Source organism: Saccopteryx leptura, chromosome 7 (genome assembly GCF_036850995.1).
Source record: "Saccopteryx leptura isolate mSacLep1 chromosome 7, mSacLep1_pri_phased_curated, whole genome shotgun sequence".
In the NCBI taxonomy this organism is placed as follows: domain Eukaryota; kingdom Metazoa; phylum Chordata; class Mammalia; order Chiroptera; family Emballonuridae; genus Saccopteryx; species Saccopteryx leptura.
In genome coordinates, this window is record NC_089509.1 from 27441318 (window position 1) to 27462712 (window position 21395).

The window sequence follows — 21395 nt, forward strand, 5'->3', positions numbered from 1 at the left end:
CCCGATGAAATGTTTCTACCAGTTTATGTATATGCTGCCTGCCTTGCTATATAGAAAACTTTAGAGCATAGGTAATGGGTACACATTGGTTATTATATCACCAATGCCTTTCCTAGCTCCTGGCACAGATTAGGCACTCAATATTTTCTTTTCCAAGTAACTGAATGAATGAAAGAGTGGATGCTCTAGAATGCTTTGTGTTTTTCTCTACCTAACAAAAAATATTTTTCTCCAGATGTAGTTATACATTTTATCTAGTAATCTGTTTTTCTTAAATGACCCTCATCTCACAAAAGTCTGCCTTTCCCTACTTACTACACAGAAACCACATCTACACTAAATGTCACAAAAGGATTATAATCTGGGACACTTTTCTTAGCATTTAGTATCTTTTCTGACACCTCTTGTATTCTGTTTTGTATATTATCTGAATATGTCTACTAGCCCTTACAAGATTATGAACTCCTTGATTTCTTTTTTATGATCTAACGTGACTACCTTGTTGCTTTAAAGATAGAAGATAAATATTTGTGAAATTAATTTGAATTACGATTTTTCTTAAAGGGTTTTATACTTTACAGAAATTCTTTCAGACTGTAAATCTAACCAAGGTAAATGATGCTATCAGAAGTTCTGGGTTATTTTTCTTAATATTTTATATCTTTTTTTGTATAATAGTAGCTCACTATTTTTTAACATATCTTTGATAATCAACCAAGTATTTATAGCAAATACCCACGATTATTTTCCACTCTCTGTACAATGCTGAGGTGTTTTGAGTTCATCTTCCTTCTGTTTCTTGAATGAAAATGCACATTTCCATGTTGTAGTACATTATTATTAGTTCTCTAGCCTTAATTGCTTCCCTCCCTGCTAGGTTGTTCCAAATTCAAGCTATCGATTAGTTTTAAGAAATGATGAAAATCAGGACTTCCTTGAAGTCTTACCACATTCCATTTTACTACTCCTTTGTAATATATTATTTAGCTTTCTATTATACTACATTTTATATTTTCTTCTCAGTTCTGCTACAAATAGTTTTTAAACACATTGAAAACCTCCACTGATGATTCACATGATGTCTTGAATTCAGTAAATGTTTACTGCACTTCTAGTATATGCCAAACATTGTCTTGTCACTAGGGATCCAGTAATAAAAAAGTAGGTACAGTTTTTACTCTCCCGAGTTTCGCACTCTAAGAAAGGGAAACAACTAACCAGTAGCACATCAATCTAATACATCAGGTAGAGATAAGTGCTCTAAGAAAAGTAAGGCAGGGGAGTGACATGGAGAGTTCTTGATGGCAAGAGTTGTCATTTTTTTTAAAGGGTAGGTAGGAACGGCTACAGTCAGAAGGTGACATTTGATCAGAGACCTCGAGCAATAGAGTTCCATGTAGAGGAAACAATAATTGTAATGTTCAGAGGGAGAAGTTTGGATAAGTATCAGCAATGTAGGCAGAGATTCTTCAGGCAAAGGATGCAGGGAAGAGCCAAGAGAAGAAGCAAGGAAAACCCACTAAGTGGGGGAGGTTCTGGCTATGCTGCCTTAGAAGTGGTGATAAGGAATTGTATTGCATTCTGAGCAAGATGGGAAGCCCTTGAAACTATTAAATGGTTGTTTCATTATCAGTAGTAAACATTTATATTGTTTTAAAAAGTTTTGAAAATGATTTGAGGTGTTGGTTGCACAACAATAGGCATGTACTTAGTGCCACTGAACTGTATACGTGGAAATGGTTACAATGGTAAATTTCATGTTATGTATATTTTTCACAATTTTAAAACTCTGTGGGTGAATCCTGTGGACCAGAATCTGTGCAAGGCACTGGTGACTATAGGACATATAGATAATACAGGCACTCAGCATCTACTTTGAGAAAACATATTTTAAATATGATAAATGCAAATTCATATGCAAGATAGCATAAATCATGTGCTAAATGAGAGGGCAAGGCTAGGATTTCCAGTATGTCTCAGAAACATTAGTCTAGAGAAATGCCCTTTGAAATAAAAGGATCTTAGTCAAATAAGCGTGGGAAATAGTGTGTCCTCCAGCCCCTCATGGAGATTCCCAGGGCACATTGGCATATCACAAGCTCTAAAATAAATATACATAAGTGGAACCTGTTTAACTTTGTTTAATCCAATGTTGCTAAACTATTTTGATCACAGCCCCTTTCCCCCATATAACCTATTCATATCCTGAGGAACTGGTATTCCAAAGAACCTATGTTACTAGAGACACAAAGCCGAGATGAGAAGAATGGAGTTTGTGGAGAAAGTGCTGTCTGAGCTGGGCCCTAAAGGAAACAGGATACTTAGATTAGAGAAGAGGAAGGGAGTTCAAGGCAGGAGATATGTTTAGAAATTCACTTCAAAGTTAAGTCTCCTGGAACTGGCCTCATCAGACATCATTGAGCCAAAGAACAAATCTTCTAAGTATACTGACAAAATCATAATTTTGATGATCACTGAAAATATTCTTCTAAAACACTTAAGACATCAACTCATTAAGATGAATTATTTTGTAGGAATTTATTTAATCCCTTGTCATTACTTGATAGACAACAAAGTTAAGCCCAGAGAGAATATAATTTACTCAGTCACCCCTGCCTAATCGATGGCAGAGTGTTAGTTTTCTTTCTCTGAGGCTGGAGTCCGGTTCCATAAAGGAGAAAGTTATGGTCTTTGCATGTCTGCAATAGACACTTTGGAATTAAAGCAAAAAAAATTGATTCCTATGCAAGATGCAGATTTCATCACGCTGTGGATATGGAAACAGAATCAAATTAAAGAACAACGCAAGCTTGGATTTTAATGAAGCTCATCTTTGTTTCTTTTGCAGATCAAATTTTTGGCTCTCATCTGCACACAGTGTGCGAACGTGAAAATTCCACAGTTCCGCGGTTCGTAAAGCAATGCATTGAAGCTGTCGAAAAAAGAGGTGGGTAACTGAATATGCAGCAATTTCTCCCCCTTTGCTGCACCCTCTACGCAACCAATGCTCAAGTTAACAGTGCCACTTGATTTGTCTGGGAAGCCTTGCAATTAAAACCTGACTTTTGTTCATCAGTTAGGAGGATCAAGTTTCTTATTAACTTCAGTTTGTTTTTACAATAGGGATATCAGTAATTCCCACTAATGTTCTTTTTTTTTTAATATTTTGTCTGTCTGACATGTTGTTGATTCAATTGCAAACTTCTTGTTTTCAAGCCAGTGATAAAACATTCATAAAATATCAGCACTCGAAGTGTTAGAACCCTCCTAACATTCATGCTGGTAGATGTTGTGCCAGAACAATTTTTGGTAAGCCCCCAACATTACCCAAGTGAAGCAAATAGCATTTCTACTTGCAAACAGCACTATTCCGTCTTCCATGTGTTTCTGTTCAGAATATGGCTAACTGGTTTTTCCTGGAACAATTAATAGATGCACCTCCAGTGTGAAGGTGACCTACCTTTGATCCTTGTATTTTAACATTCAGTTTTTCATCTAAAATTATTTCATCTTACTGAGGGGAACAAAACAAAACCCAACTGACTCATCATTTCTATGCTATTCTGTGAGGTGTTTTTCCTTCGGACTCTGACTTCATTCAAGGTCACTTCCCCTGGAAGATACATACAGTAAATGCAGAATCTCAATTTTATAATATATATATATATAATAAAAATATGTAGCTTCATCACCATCTGTTACAAGTTTACAACATAGTCCCAGGATCTAGGGAGATATATATCACGTAAAAGAGAGAGGTGTTTTCAGAAAAAGAATTGGTAAATCTATCCCCATTTTCAGCTCCCGATCTCTTAAAACAATAGAACCAAGCAGAAAAAAAATCTTTACTAAGTTATTTTCTAAGGCAAAGCTATTTTAATTTTCTCAGTGTTACCTGGCTTTATTATAGAAGCATAATAAAAATAGTCTGCAATTTCCAACTCCTGGAAATTCATACTTTAATTATACTGTAAGGACAGCCTTGGGATCCCATTATTCCCATACCAGTAGGGAATGGAGAATAACAAGAAGGGGACGAGTGGGTAGGGAAAGTGGATAAAGAGAGCGGCTTTGTGGGAGAACATATCAGCATATCAGAGAGGAGAGCAGTGAGTTCAGAGCCAGAGTGGAAAACAGTAAAAGCAGAATGAACACAAGGAGAGAGATCTGTGAAGGATGGAGTCAATTCCAGTTGAGAGAGAAATGTGTTTTTATTGCCTGTTGCAATCTCATTTAATTTTATAAGTACATATTGAGGAATAAATATTATTTAATAAGTACTTAAAGCCAAAATGGATCACAAAAAAAATGGTATAATGTTATTATTGCCAATAGCTAAATTATCATTTTCAGGAAATCTTCATTCACTTATAAATACTCAGTACTGATGGTGTGAGCACTGTTATATTAGAGCAAAAATCCAAATAGGGCTTTGGGGAAGCCGTCCATAATAAGATGTGTGCACATATGAAAAAGGCTCCATGCTTCTCTATTCATGTACATACCCCAGGCAAGATAAAAATTCTGCTAGATACAGCCTTGTGGTATGCAGATACCATAATATTGTAGTGTAGAAAATATTTGTAAATAAAAACTGTGTCCTTTGTTCATGGCATTTTGTGGGAGTTTTTAATAAAATAAGACAATGTTTTTGCTGACAGGAGCAATAGTATCTGGCATTACATTTTATTGTCCTGGTGTTTACTCTTAAAATGAATTTGTAGATTCAGTACCAAACAGGCACTAATCACACATGATTATTAAAATAAATCCTAAGCATTTTAATGAAACTCAAAGACCACAATTCCTCAAAGAAACTGATCATTCAAAGCACTTTGCCAGTGTCAGCTTAAAGGAACTCTATGGAAATGTTCAATAAAAACTCAGAGGCACAAGATAAACCTCACACATCATTGCAAGATTTATAAGTGTGTACTTTGATTATATTTTTCTATGATCATTTTGTTGGCTTAATATTCTTACAGTTATATGCCAATTCTGTTTACTCAAAGAGCTGTTTTTACTAAATTCTGGCATAAAACACCTTAGGACAGAAATAATTTATGTGAATCTAAGTCCAATGTTTATGCAGGCTTCTGATGACATTTTATGCTGGGGTTGGTATTAGGAAGTAGCATAGAAAGGTGCCAAGTCTCTCGGCACGGCTGGGACTCAGCATATCTAGAGCCCTCTTTCTAATGGCCAGATCCTCTTTCAGCCAAGATACTCAACTGCAGAGTCATGGGAAATGCTTATGGACCAGTTATGGGAAAGGCACATTTAATGAAAATTGTGTGTTTACTCTCACAGTCTTAGGGAAATGGCCTCAATACTCACTACAGAAGCACATCGGCAGTTGTAAAAAAAAGATGGGTTTCCATTCTTTCTTTTTCCCTTAAGATTATTTCCTTGCCTTAAAAAAATATGTGTAACCCGTAACTGTGTTTTTCAAATGCTTCTTGCATGCTTTATTTCAAATTAAACAATATCAGGGCCTGACCAGGTGGTGGCACAGTGGATAGAGCGATGGACTGGGACATGGAGGACCCAGGTTCAAAACCCACGAGGTCGCCAGCTTGAGTGTGGACTCATCTGGTTTGAGCAAATCTCACCAGCTGGAGCCCAAGGCCACTGGCTTGAGCATGGGATCACTTTGTTTGCTGTAGCTCCCTGGTCAAGGCACATATAAGGAAGTAATCAATGAACAACTAAGGAACCACAACAAAGAATTGATGCTTCTCATCTCTCTCCCTTCCTGTCTGTCTGTTTCTATCTGTCTCCCTCTCTGTCTCTGTCACAAAAAAAAAAAAATTATACAATACCAGGAAGACAAATCTCACCATTTATTCATTAATTTGTCCATTCATTCATTTGTTCATTCATACGTCCATTCATTCTGTTAATTACTGCACTTGGTGCACTTGGCAGAACCAAACTGGTCATGCTTCTGTAATCTCCCCAGGGAAATTCTACCCAGTGCTTGGCACAAGAGACATCCTTGGTAAAGTGATATTAGTTACATTTAAAATTTTGCATCTTTTGGAGATGCCTAGAAGAAAATTAATTAGTGAGCTGAATGTAAACCAGTTTAGCGAGTAGTAACTTGTTTAGTGTGTTTCCTTATCTTGATTTAGTTTTCTTCATCCCTCTAAACCAGTGGTCCCCAACCTTTTTTGGGCCACGGACTGGTTTAATGTCAGAAAATATTTTCACGGACTGGCCTTTAGGGTGGGACGAATAAATGTATCACAACACCGAGACAAGCGTCAAGAGTGAGTCTTAGACGATGTAACAGAGGGAATCTGGTCATTTTAAAAAAATAAAATATCGTTCAGACTTAAATATAAATAAAATGAAAACAATGTAAGTTATTTATTCTTTCTCTGCGGACCAGTACCAAATGGCCCGTGGACCAGTACCGGTCCGTGGCCCAGGGCTTGGGGACCGCTGCTCTAAACCACCAGAGCATTTTCTTCCTCACCAACTATTATAACTGAATTAAAGTCAGTTCTGTGGTATCTGACGTCTGCTCAGCCTAGGAAATATACACAGAACTTGGAGGACAGACTGTAGAGGAACACATTAGTTGTTAAAGTTCTTCTAAGTGTCCATTCTCCTTTGCCTTGACTTTACAGTTACAGACCAGCTACATGAGATATTGTAAGTTGTAACTGAAAATGTCAATTTGTGTTTTTTCTCCCAAAGAAATTTCTCTGAAAATATTAATTATTGTTCAGCCAATGCTCAATACATATGATAAACTGACCAAAAGCATGGAGTCATCTGACACTTCTTTCCTGAGGTCCAGGGGAATCAGCATGGAGAGCATAGCACTGTGGCATACAGATGGTCCGTATATCCACATTGTGAGAAGTCCATGATCCACTGTTTTATAAATGTTTTGTGTAGTTTATGATGACTTCAAAAGTGGATAGAAATTGCTCACTGAAGAATAAGATCTTGTGTATGTATCTCTTAGAGACAAGAACCTAGGAGACATGAACTAGACAGAGTATAGAGCAGGGGTTGGGAAACTTTTTGGCTGAGAGAGCCATACACACCACATATTTTAAAATGTAATTCCATGAGAGCCATACAACGACCTGTGTATATTATCCATTATCTAATAGAAATTTGGTGTTCTCCCAGAGGACAGCTGTGATTGGCTCCAGCCACCCACAACCATGAACATGAGCGGTAGGAAATGAATGGATTGTAATACATAAGAACGTTTTATATATATATATATATATATATATATATATATATATATATATATATATATATATATATATAAAATATATATACATAAGAACGTTTTATATATATATAATATATATGTATAATATACATATTATGTATAATATACATAAGAACATTTTATATATATATATATAATATAATATATATATATTTTTTGTATTTTTCTGAAGCTGGAAACAGGGAGAGGCAGTCAGACAGACACCCGCATGCGCCCGACCAGGATCCACCCTGCACGCCCACCAGGGGCAACGCTCTGCCCACCAGGGGGCGATGCTCTGCCCCTCCGGGGCATCGCTCTGCTGTGACCAGAGCCACTCTAGCACCTGGGGCAGAGGCCAAGGAGCCATCCCCAGTGCCCCGGCCATCTTTACTCCAATGGAGCCTTGGCTGCGGGAGGGGAAGAGAGAGACAGAGAGGAAGGAGAGGGGGAGGGGTGGAGAAGCAAATGGGCGCTTCTCCTGTGTGCCCTGGCTGGGAATCGAACCCGGGACTTCTGCACGCCAGGCCGACGCTCTACCACTGAGCCAACTGGCCAGGGCCCATTTTATATTTTTAACGTTATTATTATTTTTTTTTGTTATTATTTCTTTTATTAAAGATTTGTCTGCGAGCCAGATGCAGCCATCAAAAGAGCCACATCTGGCTCCCAAGCCATAGGTTCCTGACCCCTGGTATAGAGTCTACACTGGTGTAATTAGTATTAAGACCTTAATCCATAGTTCTTTTTATCAAAGCATGTAGCTGACTGACAACTCTTTGTGAAGGTGCATTATTTGGAAGCAGCCACACATAGTATGTGACACATTGTAAGCACTCAATAAGTGTTAGTTGAATGAAGTAACAGGCATTAAGTATCTGTTGCATTTGTACAAGTAGCTATTTAGTATCTTCTATGTGTCATTCTCTACACCAGTGATTTTCAATCTTTTTCATCTTATGGCACACATAATCTAATTACTAAAATTTTGCAACATATTTTGTCGGTCTGATGAAGTAGGTATAATTTTGGTTCATTCACACCAGATGGCTATTGTTGTGTTGGTTGTTGTTATTTTTTATTTGAAAATCTAAAAGAAAAGAGGTCAGTGCCCCCGAATAAGTAGTCAGGTATTGCATGTATAATATTTAAATCCCTGTGCCATACCAGTAGAAAATTGCTGTTGTATGCTACCAGCTAAGAATATAGAGGAGATACACATTAAACAAAGAGACACACAAAAAGCACCAACTATAACAATTGCTGTGAAAGAAAAGAACAAATACAACATGAGAGAATAGCATGACAATTATTATTTTTTTAAATATAAGGGAAGTTTGCTTTCAAATAACTTAATAGGGAGTAGGGGGAATGGGAAGAGATGTTGGTCAAAGGACATAAAGTTACAGGTTGTGTCAGATGAATAAATTGAGATATCTAATGTACAGACATAATGACTATAGTTAATACTGCATTGAATGCTGGAAATATGCCAAGAGAATAGATTTCAGATACTCTCAGGTCTCACACACACACACACACACACACACACACACTCACCCGTAGTTGGGTGAAGAGATGATATGTCAATTTCTTTGTAGTAATCATCAAATCATCATGTTGTACACCTTAGATAAATGCAATTTTTATTTAAAAAATTTTTAAATAACTTAAGAAACACTGACTAAGGAACACATATTTGTCTCGTTTTTGCCTCTTGTTAAGATGAGGAAAAGTTTAATTTGGCTCTATTTCCCAGGGTTATTTTCTTGACATTTTGTGACAATCTAATATATAGAGAGTCACTTGGTGTGAGATACCAAAAATACGTTTTTTTTTACATGGAAGCCAACCTTTTTTCTACCCAACAGCACCAGCCATTGAAATAAATTTCCTTTATATAATAATGGAGTTAACTCAATGAGTGAGCATATTTCTATTCTAAATATATTTTTATGCATCCAATATATATTTTTTTCAGAAGGGGAATAGGACTTTTTTTTTAATCATTTGAATTGGCAGTTATTCTTTTAAATATGTTTTAGCAGCTCAATTTTTAGTTCTGGTTTATATGCCCTCCAACTCTTTAACAACATTAAAATGATACCTAGAGATCTGTTGCACAATAACGTGAATGTACTTAACACTTCTGAACTATACACTTAAACATGTTTAAGAAGGTATATTCTATATTATGTTTTAATCCAAATAAAAAAAATAAGTGATACCAAGTTTTTCAAATTTGATGTGTTCAGCTAAAAGCTACTTTGCAGAATGCCTCAGCAGATGCTAATCAATAAGTCCGTCCTCACTTTCTTTTTTCTGGAACCCAAAATACTATGACAAGAATGATACACAAACTTACATATTTGACTCGGTGCCTAAAAGCCACCCTGGGATCCATAACTTTGCCTAAAGATTTAAGAAAGACCTTTAGTCTACTTCTGAGAAGGTCCTTAGCCTCAAAAACTTTATCTCTCAACTTGACTTCTTAGCAGCTGTTATATTTTTTTGCTGTCGTTTGTTTGACAGGATCCAGTTCTAGGTTCCGATGTCTGTTTAAAGAAACAAGGAGGCTGTTGGCTTTAAAATTCCCTCATTGCTTGTGTGATCAGCATTTTCCCAGGCTTTTCTACATAGTTTGCCAAGCAAAGGGACTGACCTTTTGTAGCAAACACTTTTTCATTTCAAAATGCTCACTTTGATTTTTGTCCCATTTTATGCTCATTCCAAACTGTTTACAACCCACTAAAAATGACTGTGAATTATATGTTTGTGTAATGGATTCCTTTTGTGGTCACAGTGGAATGTTTACTTTGAACAATTAGTTATCTTTGGGTAGATTATAGCATCTTGGAAAAAGAATGGCTAAAATTATTATTATACCTTCACTGTTTCTTTTTGGTAATTCCTCTCCTGTGACATGAAGTTTTTGAGAATGTGTCATTAACTGACCCATAACATTAGAAACAAAATCTATTTCTCTAACTATGTGAATATTAACTTGGAAATATTTGTTAATGTAAGAAGATATGGTTATACACCTACGCTTATCTGACTCACAAAAATATAGAATCTACATAATTGTGTATTTACTATATATGTTGCATTTGTATACTAGTAAGGTATGTACATGTATTATTATATAAATAACAGGCACGATTATAGTATAGTTATTATGCCAAGAGATACCAAGCAGTATAATATAATTGTCCTCAGATGCAATTCAATGCACCAATCTGCCTCTTGAGATCTTACCAAGTGTTCACTTGCAAAAGTAAAACTTTCCGTAGTCTCTCCCATTGCCTGAGAGTCCAGGCCCCTGAAGTGCGGATCGGATTGCCTTCACTAGACAAGCTCTGCTCGCAGTTCTGCTAATTTTGTACTGTTCATTCTTTCCCACTTTGGGATAATCTATTATAGTTGGATCCAGGCACGCACTAAAGGCTGATACTTCCATGAAGAATGTGCAATTTGTACTGTTTAGTTTGTGACAAGATTCTTGAAAACTTTTATGATTCTATCTTGTTCCAGAGAGACTTCTGCTTGCTAGTTTTATAAGCAGTGAGTGGGAAAGAAAAGTAACAAAAACAAAACAAACTGATAAAAATTACATGCTCAAAAAAAAAAAAATCAAGAGCTCAAGATAAGCACTTTTTCTTTTTCCCCAGAGAATATTTGTGGACTGAACAAAAATGTTTCTGAGGGCGCTGACCGATGCCCTTTCTTTTTTAAAGGGCTTGCTTTTCTTGCCTAACGTTGGTGCCACATGCATTTACAACAGAGATGATTCTCAAAAAATCTCTATGGAAGTTTGCAGTGTGTTTTTCTTATTTTACTTCTGGGTTAAAATTAAGTCCTGTTTAGTGTTTTGGTGTCTTATGTTTGGTTTTGTTTTAATGCAACCCAATGACAACCACCTTCCTGACAGCGATAGTGCTGTGCCGGGTCCAAGTTGGAACTGGTTCTTTGGGGTAGTCATGCTGGGGCCTTTGTGTCTGTAAGAAAGCCACATTCAGGGCTAGAGGGAAAGACAGAATCAAAAAAGAGTAAACAGGAAACAGCCAGCAAGAGTATAAAAGAGAAACTAGAAACAGGCAACCAAAAGAAATCAGAGATGACAAGGTGGAGAGAGAGAAAAAAGCTGTGTTTTGCAATTAAGAAAACAAATGTAGACAAAAGGGCATACTTGTGAGGTCTGTAATAAAGTGAAGGCAGACTATTGAAACCGTTACCATCTCTGCCATAGTTACCTGCTGCCTGCTTGTTTGTGCCAGAGAAATTTACTCTTATTCAAGAAAATGCTTGTTAGTTAAATCTTGTCATGAAATGTCAGGCTTACATTGAATATTCACAAATTCTGTGTGTAGACATTATTAGTGATTAATGTACTGTATGTATTTATTAGTGACATTTTATGGAGTTTATCTACATCCAACAATACGCAACAGTTGTATTATCAAAAAGAGAGAGCTTAAACATTACAGAAGTTAATGTATGAATAAACGTGCAGTTCAACAACCGGAAAGGCTATCTAATGTATCCAGCAATGTGGCTCTAGTCAAATCAGTCGGCGGATATTCCCACACTTTCGAGTCCAGAATGCATAAGAATAAATAATGTCTCTTCCTAGATAAAGCCTGAGACAAATTTCCAATCTCCACCCCCACTCCTACCTCCATTCTAAAGTTTAGGTTCTTAACATACTTTTCTCTTGGAGTCAGTTGGAAGGAAGCATTGCCAAAATTAATACACTGAGCCTGTAATTTTCAACCTTTTTCATCTCATGGCACACATAAAATAATTACTAAAATTCTGTGGCACACCAAAAAATATATTTTTTGCCGATCTGACAGAAAATAAGTATAATTTTGATTCATTCAGACTGGACAACCATTGCTGTGTTGGCACACATAAAAAGAAATGACAATCTAAAAGAAGGGAGGTCAGCATCCCTGACCAAACAGTCAGGTATTACATGTTTAAAAATTTTTTGTGGCACACCAGTTGAAAACCGCTAGCCTAGGCAACTAGCCTCTTATTGTGAATGGATGCAATACTATTCAATATCCCACTGCAGTGTCATTTACATCAGGAGTTCTGGGAGAGGGAGTTTATTTGTCATAAGCCCCTGTATTCAGAAGTTAATATTTCAACCATAAAAATAATCTTGGTTGAAACTTAGTAGGATATTTTAACCTGGAAGCAAATGTTTACAAAATTTGAAAGAAAAAAAATTACAAGCATTTGGAAAGCTTTCAAGTTTTCAATAAATAGGAGCTAATAATATTAATAACAACAACAACAACAAGAGATTGTCTTGGAGATTCTTCTAAATTCTCTGAGAGTGTATCTCATAGTCTAACAGGCTGTGGAGTTAGAAATGTTTTTCTTGTGGTCAAAATAATCTTTCTTGCTAGTTTTATTCCTTTTTGCCAAATTTTATACTTTGCAAGCCACTTCCTATTTTCAGTTCTGAAAAAAAAAATCAAACAAAAAGAATATAGAGGGCAAGACATTTTGAGAAGAAAAATTAACAGTGCACGGCCAAAATAGCTCTGAAGTGATACTGCTGGAAGAGTTTGTGAGGTTATAGTGACTGTTGGTTCAAAAGGTAAAATCACACTCTTTGGGGGAAATATGAATGTCCTAAGATTTAGGATAAAAACACATTTATAGAAGAAATATATTTAAAATATTGCCATCAGTATATTTTGTACTATTTCATATAAGGAACATGGATTTATTCTTATTTCTTAGCAGTGACAGGTAATGGATTCTCAACAAATGATGAATAAATGGATAAATTATATTCAACATTGCTTAATTCATTGGAAAGTTGCACATCGTCACTACATCTGCATGTGATTGTAACTAAAAAGATCAACGACCAAGAGTTGTTGGTTGAAGGCAGCTGCATGATGTGTAAAGAATAACGTTGTTTGCAAAACTGCTTTTTAAACATTTAAACCATTTCTGATGACAGTATATTATATTGTTGTAAATGATATCATTCTTTCCCATCTATACCCAGCTATGCTAAATATTTGAAGTTATGTTTCTTTACAGATTTTATGCTCATCAATTTTTGGATACTACATTTAAGTTTACCATCCAGCAGCTAAAAGAATATTGATTTTCTACTCATTTTCATCAGAGGAAGTCATATCCTATTAGGCATTGTTTCAACACTAGTGGCCTGCTGCTTTTAATAAAGTAATTGAATGGCAACTGTGACTTGTAAGTGACATGCCTGAGACTAGGCAGGCATAGGCTCAAGTCCCATAACCACACAGCAAGTTGAGCACCACATCTTTAATTCAGAATTCCAATACCATGTTGGTGCAGCTCTGTGTTAGTGTGCTTCTCTACAAACTTCTCCCCTTCTTGATTCAGTGTTTATTTTCTATGTACATTTCAGGAAAATTTTATTTTAATGACTTTTTTTTTTAGTTGAAAAAGTCTATCAAAGAATTTCAAGTATGAAATATATCATCGCCTGACCAAGTGGTGGTGCAGTGGATAGAGCATTGGACTGTGACGGAGAGGATCCAGGTTCGAAAACCTGAGCTCGCCAGTTTGAGCACAGGCTCATCGGGCTTGAGCAGGGCTTCATGTGGCTTGAGCGTGGGCTCACCAGCTTGAGCACGGGGTTGCTGGCTTCAGTGTAGGATTATAGACATGACCCCATGGTCACTGGCGTGAGCAGGGGGTCATTCACTCTGCTGTAGCCCTCCGGTCAAGGCACATCTGAGAAAGCAATCATTGAACAATTAAGGTGCCGCAACAAAAAGCTGATGCTTCTCATTTCTCTCCCTTCCTGTCTGTCTCTATCTATCTATCCCACTCTCTGACTCTCTTTCTGTCTCTGTCACAAAAAAAAAGACAGAAATCATCAACTCTACCGACCTATCAATATGAAGCTAACAAAGACAGGATACCAATATTCTAACTTCTGACATGAGTTTGCTATTGGATATTGATTTTTCTACAAATTCACAGCAGAATAAAGTTAAGCTTGCTGATGATATCAAAAGCACTATTACAATTTTTAATATACCAGTGCCACTAAAATAGGAGTATTGTCTTCTGTGTTTTGAAAGTAATCCTCTTCTTATTACATTTTGCATTTTTAACAGTTTGGGCTAACTTAACTCTTTATCACCCTACAAAGCAGTGGAACACATCCCAGACAGTATTGTAATCACCATAGTAAGCTTCCTTTAATTTCATTTGTAGGCAGGCAGTTAGTTGGCATGAATCTGAAATTGCATAGCATAATATTGAAGTCCATGTGTTTGGCCTAGAGTTTGACAGCATAAGAAACATGCTTTTCCTCTGGATTTAATTCTTGACTCTGATATTGTATGCTACTCGTTCTCTCAGTGTAACTTCATCATGCCTAACACTTCAATGATTCCTTCCGTGACATCAGAACTTCTATATGAGAATGACCCCTCAAGCTACTTCTTTCTCTCAGACCTGAGGTCTAGAAACAACTCTTCTTGAATTACTGAACTCATCACATTTCCCAACACACCTCTTCTTCCCCTTTATTCTTTAACTTAATCAATGGCATCATGACCTATTTTCTTTTACTGCCCTAAAAATATTGTGTTGGCTATCTTCAGTTCTTCTCTCTCGTTAGACACTACATCATTCACTAAGTCTAATAATCTCTACTTCCTCACTAACCCTTGAATCTGATTATTGCTTTCACCTCCTACAGTCTTGACTGGGCCTCCATAAATTACTTTGAGATACACTTCCTGATTGATAGCATTGCCTTTATTCTCCTTTCTGTCTAGGCCACCCTTCCTCAATGCTGCCAAATTATTCATCTTGAATACAAATGGGATTGTGTTAGTTTTTCATAGAACTCTCCAATGGTTCTTTTCCCCATCAGGATAAACAAAATTCCACACAAATTGTTCCCATTAAAAATGATAAACATATGACCTCTGTCTACTGTCCAGCTTTATATCCTTATAAGCTGCTTTTTATGCTCCAGGAATAGCAACTACATGAAGTTTCCTAAAAGCTGATCTTCCTTCTATGTGCTATTCCCTCTCAAAAACTCTGCCATCCATCTACCTGCCAAATTTATATTCATCTTCTTGTGCTCAGCAAGAAAAGTCACCTTCTTTAAGGAATATTCTCTGACTGATATCATCAACCACCTCTCCATGCTCTCTTGGACATTATTAGGGCATCCCTCCATTGTTTTAGGGATGGTTTTACTTTTGCATGGCTCAGTAATGGTTGGTTGCCCCCATCGAGAATGTGACTTCGTGAGTCTAGGGATTGTGTTCGGTTTATCTCTGTCTCCTCAGTGCTGAGCACATTGGAGCTGGCATATATGGTAGGGGCTCAACTCATAATGGATGGTTACATGGATGGATATATAGACTTTATCCAAAATTTGCTTTCATCAGTTCATCCATGGAGAATCAAATCCTCTATAATGAAGATTCATTGAACTGCTAGAAGAGAAAATGATTAAATGGCTCTTTACACATAATATGAAATCACATTATCCAGAAGGTAGAGTAACTACCATAAAAGTGAAAGTAAGGTCTTTTGGAGTTTTTTTTCCCTTTGCAACATGGTATAATATGTATCTATATCTGTATGTATATAAATACCATATTAGCAATACGTTTTAGTAGTATAGGACAGGACTAATAGGGAGCAGCAACTCTGTGATCAGTGCAGGTTATGGACAAAGCTTAGTTCCTCATCCTTAAAAGGAAAAAGCACTTCTTTCAACAAATACTATTAAATTATTTCATAAACCTGCAGGAATCAACAAAGTAGAGCCAAATTTGATGTTTTTGAGAACTACTAGTGTCATAAGAGTAGAACTATCATCTTTCTGGTTCAAAAAAATATGTTCTTTTATATATAAACCTCCAGGCAGTGTGACTCTTTCCCTGTAAGTTTGTCTATAATTTTTTCCATTATCGCCCCCCAGGTTTCCTTCACCATCACCACCTTCCAGGCATCTACCCCCCCCTGAATAGCCATGGTTTTTTATTATCTTTTCCCAAATGTATTAGCTTGCATTATTTAAGGCTGAATCTCCTTTTATTATTTCCTACTTGTGTTTCTAAACTCCTTAAGTCTATTTGTATGATTCTTTTGTCTTCACAGATGTCCACAGTTCCTCCCAATTTAGTATCATCAGCAAATTTAATTAATGTTCTGTTTACCTCTCCTTCTAATGAAACCAGTCCCTTGTTTCATTTCATCATACAAAGTAAAAATGTATTGGCAATAAAATAGTCTGAAGAAATGTTCCCTCACTGTAGGAGGGGAAGTTAAGAATACAGCAAAGAACCATGTGGTGAGGAGTGGACAGGGCAGCAGGGTGATGAGCTAGTTTGCTATTGCCCTAAAGCAAAACTTTTTCACAGCAACCATACTTTGGCAGATTGCCCGGGTTGGTGCTGAGGTATGTGTGTGTGTGCGCGTGCATGTGCGTTTGTGTGTGTGTTTTGGAAGGTGAATGTATTACCTTGAGGACTCTTATTAAAGATGCATTTATTAATATATGAAATGCATATTTAAATCTATGAATACAAACATATGTAAGCTAGTAACATTCAATCCACAGTACAGCTACAAATCTAGATATGGATAAACACATCTGGGTATCTACAGGCTCACAGTCATTTTCAGTGAGCTTTTCCTAACATTCACTACTGTCTAAAGTTTTATCTCAGTTTTTAATTTGATAAATGCTTTAAATCCAAGTTACCCTTTAGGTTTAAATAAAATTCCTTATCAATAATAGATTTATAGAATAAGGTAAAACAATAATTTAAGTATATCCAACAGGCAAATGTCAGTAAAAATAAATATTTTAACCTCTCGAATTAATAGGCTGAAAATTGAGCTTTATCAAAGAAAGAGATGTTGCTTGTTAAGCTTTAGGTAGGCAAGTTTATGTTCTGAGAATCCCGTGGTTAGTCCTGAAGGTATGGTCAGACAGCAATGGTGAGATTTATTTAAGGAAACAAAGATGGCATTTATTTAGCATCCACTGTGAGCCACACATCATGTTTTGTAACAGGAGTCAGTAATATAGACTCAAAACTATATCAGTACTACCTGGTACTCATAGACTATATTCCTAACTCCAGTAAAATCTTGTAAATATTTACCACATTGCAGAGGAAGAATCTATCTTTGGAATATGAATTCATTAGTATAAATCCATTAACTCCATAAAACATAAATTAATTCACTCCATATAAACTCTCAAGTTTATGCTTTGATTACGGAAGACAGATGGTAGACCAATATCTTTATTGTTTGGTGCTAAAGATAATGCATGTTCAGTGTTGAAATGAAGGCTGACATATACTTTACATATAGCACAAGGTCACCAAAGATGTCATCGCCAATGGATGCTGTTAACAAAATAGTGACTGGGAATATTATTAAGTAGTCACAGCCTTGTATTGTTTTTCTAGTGAGAAAAATCTGATGCATAATGCATTCTTATGAGAGAATTTTCTCAGATGCCAAGACTTTACAGGCATAACTTCTATAAGCTTTAATGGGAGTTTCTTGCCAGCACCTGTTACAGCAAAGAGTTCTTACTTTTCACACATAATCCAAAACTGACTTGGAATACTGACTTGGAAAAACTAATATAGTGAAATCTTCTTGTAATGTTTCCTCACGTATAATATTCACTTTTTAATCCTTGGTCTGATATATGTATGTTCATGCTTTCTATTCAAATTCTTTTCCCACCAGAAAGGCTTCTTTTCACAGCTTTTTATGGATAGGAACAGATAAAACATTTTTTGTTACTGAACAAACTAGTGGAAAAGATACATAGGGGGAAGTTATTAGACTAGAAACTGAATTAAGCGTAGAAATTAAACTCTTCTTAGCTGAAAATAGTTCTAGAGACGTAGATTCTGTGGCGCCAACAGAGACAGCGAGGGGGCCACAGGCAAACAGCTACTAGCCAGTGACTTCAAATCATTTCCCATATTTTCCCGTACGTTTACAGACTAAAATACAGGAATTTTAATATTTTAAAGGGTATTTTACTTAACCCCATGAATAAATCAGCTGGAGAAAAAAAATCTTAGAATTCTGTATATTTTTTTAAATTAACTCCCACAAATTCTCATTCCAAAAACAAAGACGAAAAATGTTTCTGTGCCTCTGTTTGACTAAAATTGTTAGAGATTTGCACAGGAATCCTATCTTGTAAACAACTGCATCCCTTTCAAAAGTGCCCAATAGATCCTCTTGTCTACTGTGTCTAACATGCATGGCACATGAAATAAAAAACAACCCTTCATATTCACATCCTGATCACTGATTGTGATTGCCCTGTTGACAGGGTGGTGGGCACATGTTGAACACTGCCAAATAGTAAAGTTTTAGCTCCATATTTATCACCAGATGTTACAACCAATGTTGGTAGGTAGCAAAGTTAAAGCTGGAAGGAGTCTGAAACCCCCAAACCATGAGAAGACAATTACAAACCTGTTGGTGAAATTTCTCACGGTAACCAAACATGGGTTCTGAACAAGTACAACTGCAGGATAGGTCGTTATGTATTTGGGCTGCCCATTTCCCCTCCCCTCTGTTTCTTTGCTAGATGGTTACACTACTGCACAACGTGCCCCTGACCACTGTGTCTGACCTCTAGTACCTCTCCTGGCAACCCTGCCTCAGGTGAAAATATCATTTCCACCTTAGCTTAAAGCATTACCCTGAGTTTAGTTGTTTTAAATGGTATCAATAATTTAGCATTAAAAGTCTTTGTCTCCTGTTAGAGTGTTTTTAAACATGAGGGAAGAAAGGGATTTTGTTTTGTGGTTTGTTTTGTTTGATAAAGGAAAGAGATGCAAAGGGAGTTATATATCTACTTCTGAAAGCATGCTGTGTACCCAAGCTTAGTACCCCCCTCCTCTCTAGGGGTTTTTCTTGTAGCACGCTTTGCTTTGAACTTGAACAAAATAAGGTCATTATTTTCTTTTAATAATCTGGCCAATAAAATAGTAAAAATGCATTTGTTTCTGGGAAGAGTCTTCGTTAACACTTAGTTAAGGTATGTTGGAAAACTTGAAAGTGAGATAAGAATACAATATCTCATGAATCAACCATCCTTTAGGACCATGTGTCTCCAGCTGAGGCTGATAAACCTTAAGGCGACTTACGGGGAGAGTTAAGCCACTGGAGAGATGAAGGTGTCATCGGATGGAGCCGGTGGTCTGCACACAGGCAGCACTACAGGCTCTGCAGCTGCCTAAGAATGACACAATGGGAGGAGTCCCCCACAATGGGAGGGGTCTCTTACAGACCCCGACTAGAGAGAAGACAGACCTGGTTTTCATTGATTTCATTCCAAGGAAGAATAATGTGCCTCTTCACAGTTTTATTTTCTAAAGCAAATCTTCATATGGATTTATGGAAACTGAGCTGTTGAACCTCAGTTTAGAACATTACACTCACCTAAAAGAAAAATCCTTTCATCAGCTGTCTCCAAAGAAAAAATAGATTATTTATTATACTTTTCATATGATGGAAATTATTATAATGATAAGAATAAATCATGTTTAAGGATAAATTGTGTTTAGTCAAGTTGAAAAATGTGTCTCTTCTCCTCCAAGTCTTTAAGTCCAGTAAAAACATTACATTTCCCTGTTTCTTAGTATATCTGAAAATATGAAATCCAGGCAGGGTAAGCATTTGGTTAATAGCAGCTACCTTTTTGGATTAGCATGAAACCAATATGATACATCCACTTTCTCTTTTTGCCCCCTCTCTCATTATGTATTCTATTTTGACCTCTTATCCTCCATCTTTTCTTGTCCCAAATTCTACAAAGTGAAGTTGTATTATATTTGCCTTCCTTTGAGCTACAGTCTGCTCTCAGAATAGGAGTTAATAGATCAATCCACATTAAAGTGTACATGATTTGTAAGGTTTCATTGAAATTCCCCATGGAATTTAAAACCAAAAGAATAAAATTCTAATTGCATACTTTAGACATAAGCAAAACTGTGTAAAAGGAATATTTTTTAAAAGATGTACCTTCCCAAAACTTTTGAAAAAAAATACGGTAAATATAGCCCTTATAACCAATGTAAAGACTAACCTGGAGACTGATGGCATGAAACCCAGGTCTTCAAATTTTTATTCCTATGTTCTATAGCACTTCGAAGGTCAACTATAGTGAGTGATCATGGATTTTCTCACATTATTTTCAAAATTCAAAATTTGCCAGCCCTTGAGGGAAATAAAGAAATTAAGACACTCTTTATTTACATTTTATACAGTGGAAAACATTAAATGTATTTGTAACTTGGACCAGTTAGGCAGTCATATATATAAAAGAGATAATAAATATTGTATTAATGAACATCAACTTATGTAACATACGTTAGTTTAATATAGCTTCTTTCCATGACAACAGATAAAAAAAATGATAGATGCTAAATATCTAACAAATAGATGCTAAGATAGACTTTTGATATAGAGCTATGTGACAAAAATCATTCAGAAGCAGGAAATCTGGTTTGTATTACACTAGTGCTAGATGAGTTTAAATAAGAAAACAGTTGGTATTGGAATTCCTTTTTTAAGTCAACAAGAAATGTTTTAAGTAATGAGAATGTGTGCAATTCTTTCCTACATTGTTCACAGCCCTCAAAGTAGTCAAGAATAAAGCTAAGAAGATAGTTCTTTCCTAAATTATTTAAAAGAAACTTTTGCTAATCTTTCTATTTATAGAGTTGTAATATAAATCAAGAAAACCAACAATGTTTGCTCTAGGCTTTTACCTGTACATTTCTTTCTGCATCATGAATTTTAGGACAAATTGTGCAGGGATAGTTAGAGTTTCTAATTAAGGAAAATCATCGTGTATTTTTAATTCTATTCCCAGAACTTATATTTGTAGCTCCAAACTTAGGTGTGATTTGTTTAATAATGGATCATTGTACAATACTTAAATTTTGAGATTTCAACTGTATCTCACTCATAAAGATTTGGAACTTGATACCATGGGTCTTAAAGAATCTTTTAGCTAAGTTAGATATACAAAATAGAGAATTCAAGGACCACAGTATATTTACAGTAATCATTCAACCTTTTTCAAGTGAGCTGATGAAAACATAAA

At 36.0% G+C, this 21395-nt stretch overlaps 1 protein-coding gene across 1 annotated transcript in view; it reads left to right on the forward strand.

Moving 5' to 3' along the window:
- ARHGAP15 (Rho GTPase activating protein 15) overlaps positions 1–21395 on the forward strand; it is a 697775-nt gene that overhangs the window by 441714 nt on the left and 234666 nt on the right. Inside the window, exon 10 of the mRNA XM_066345184.1 lies at positions 2849–2947. Coding sequence (XP_066201281.1) covers positions 2849–2947 — 99 coding nt within the window. The remainder of the gene's footprint in view (positions 1–2848; positions 2948–21395) is intronic.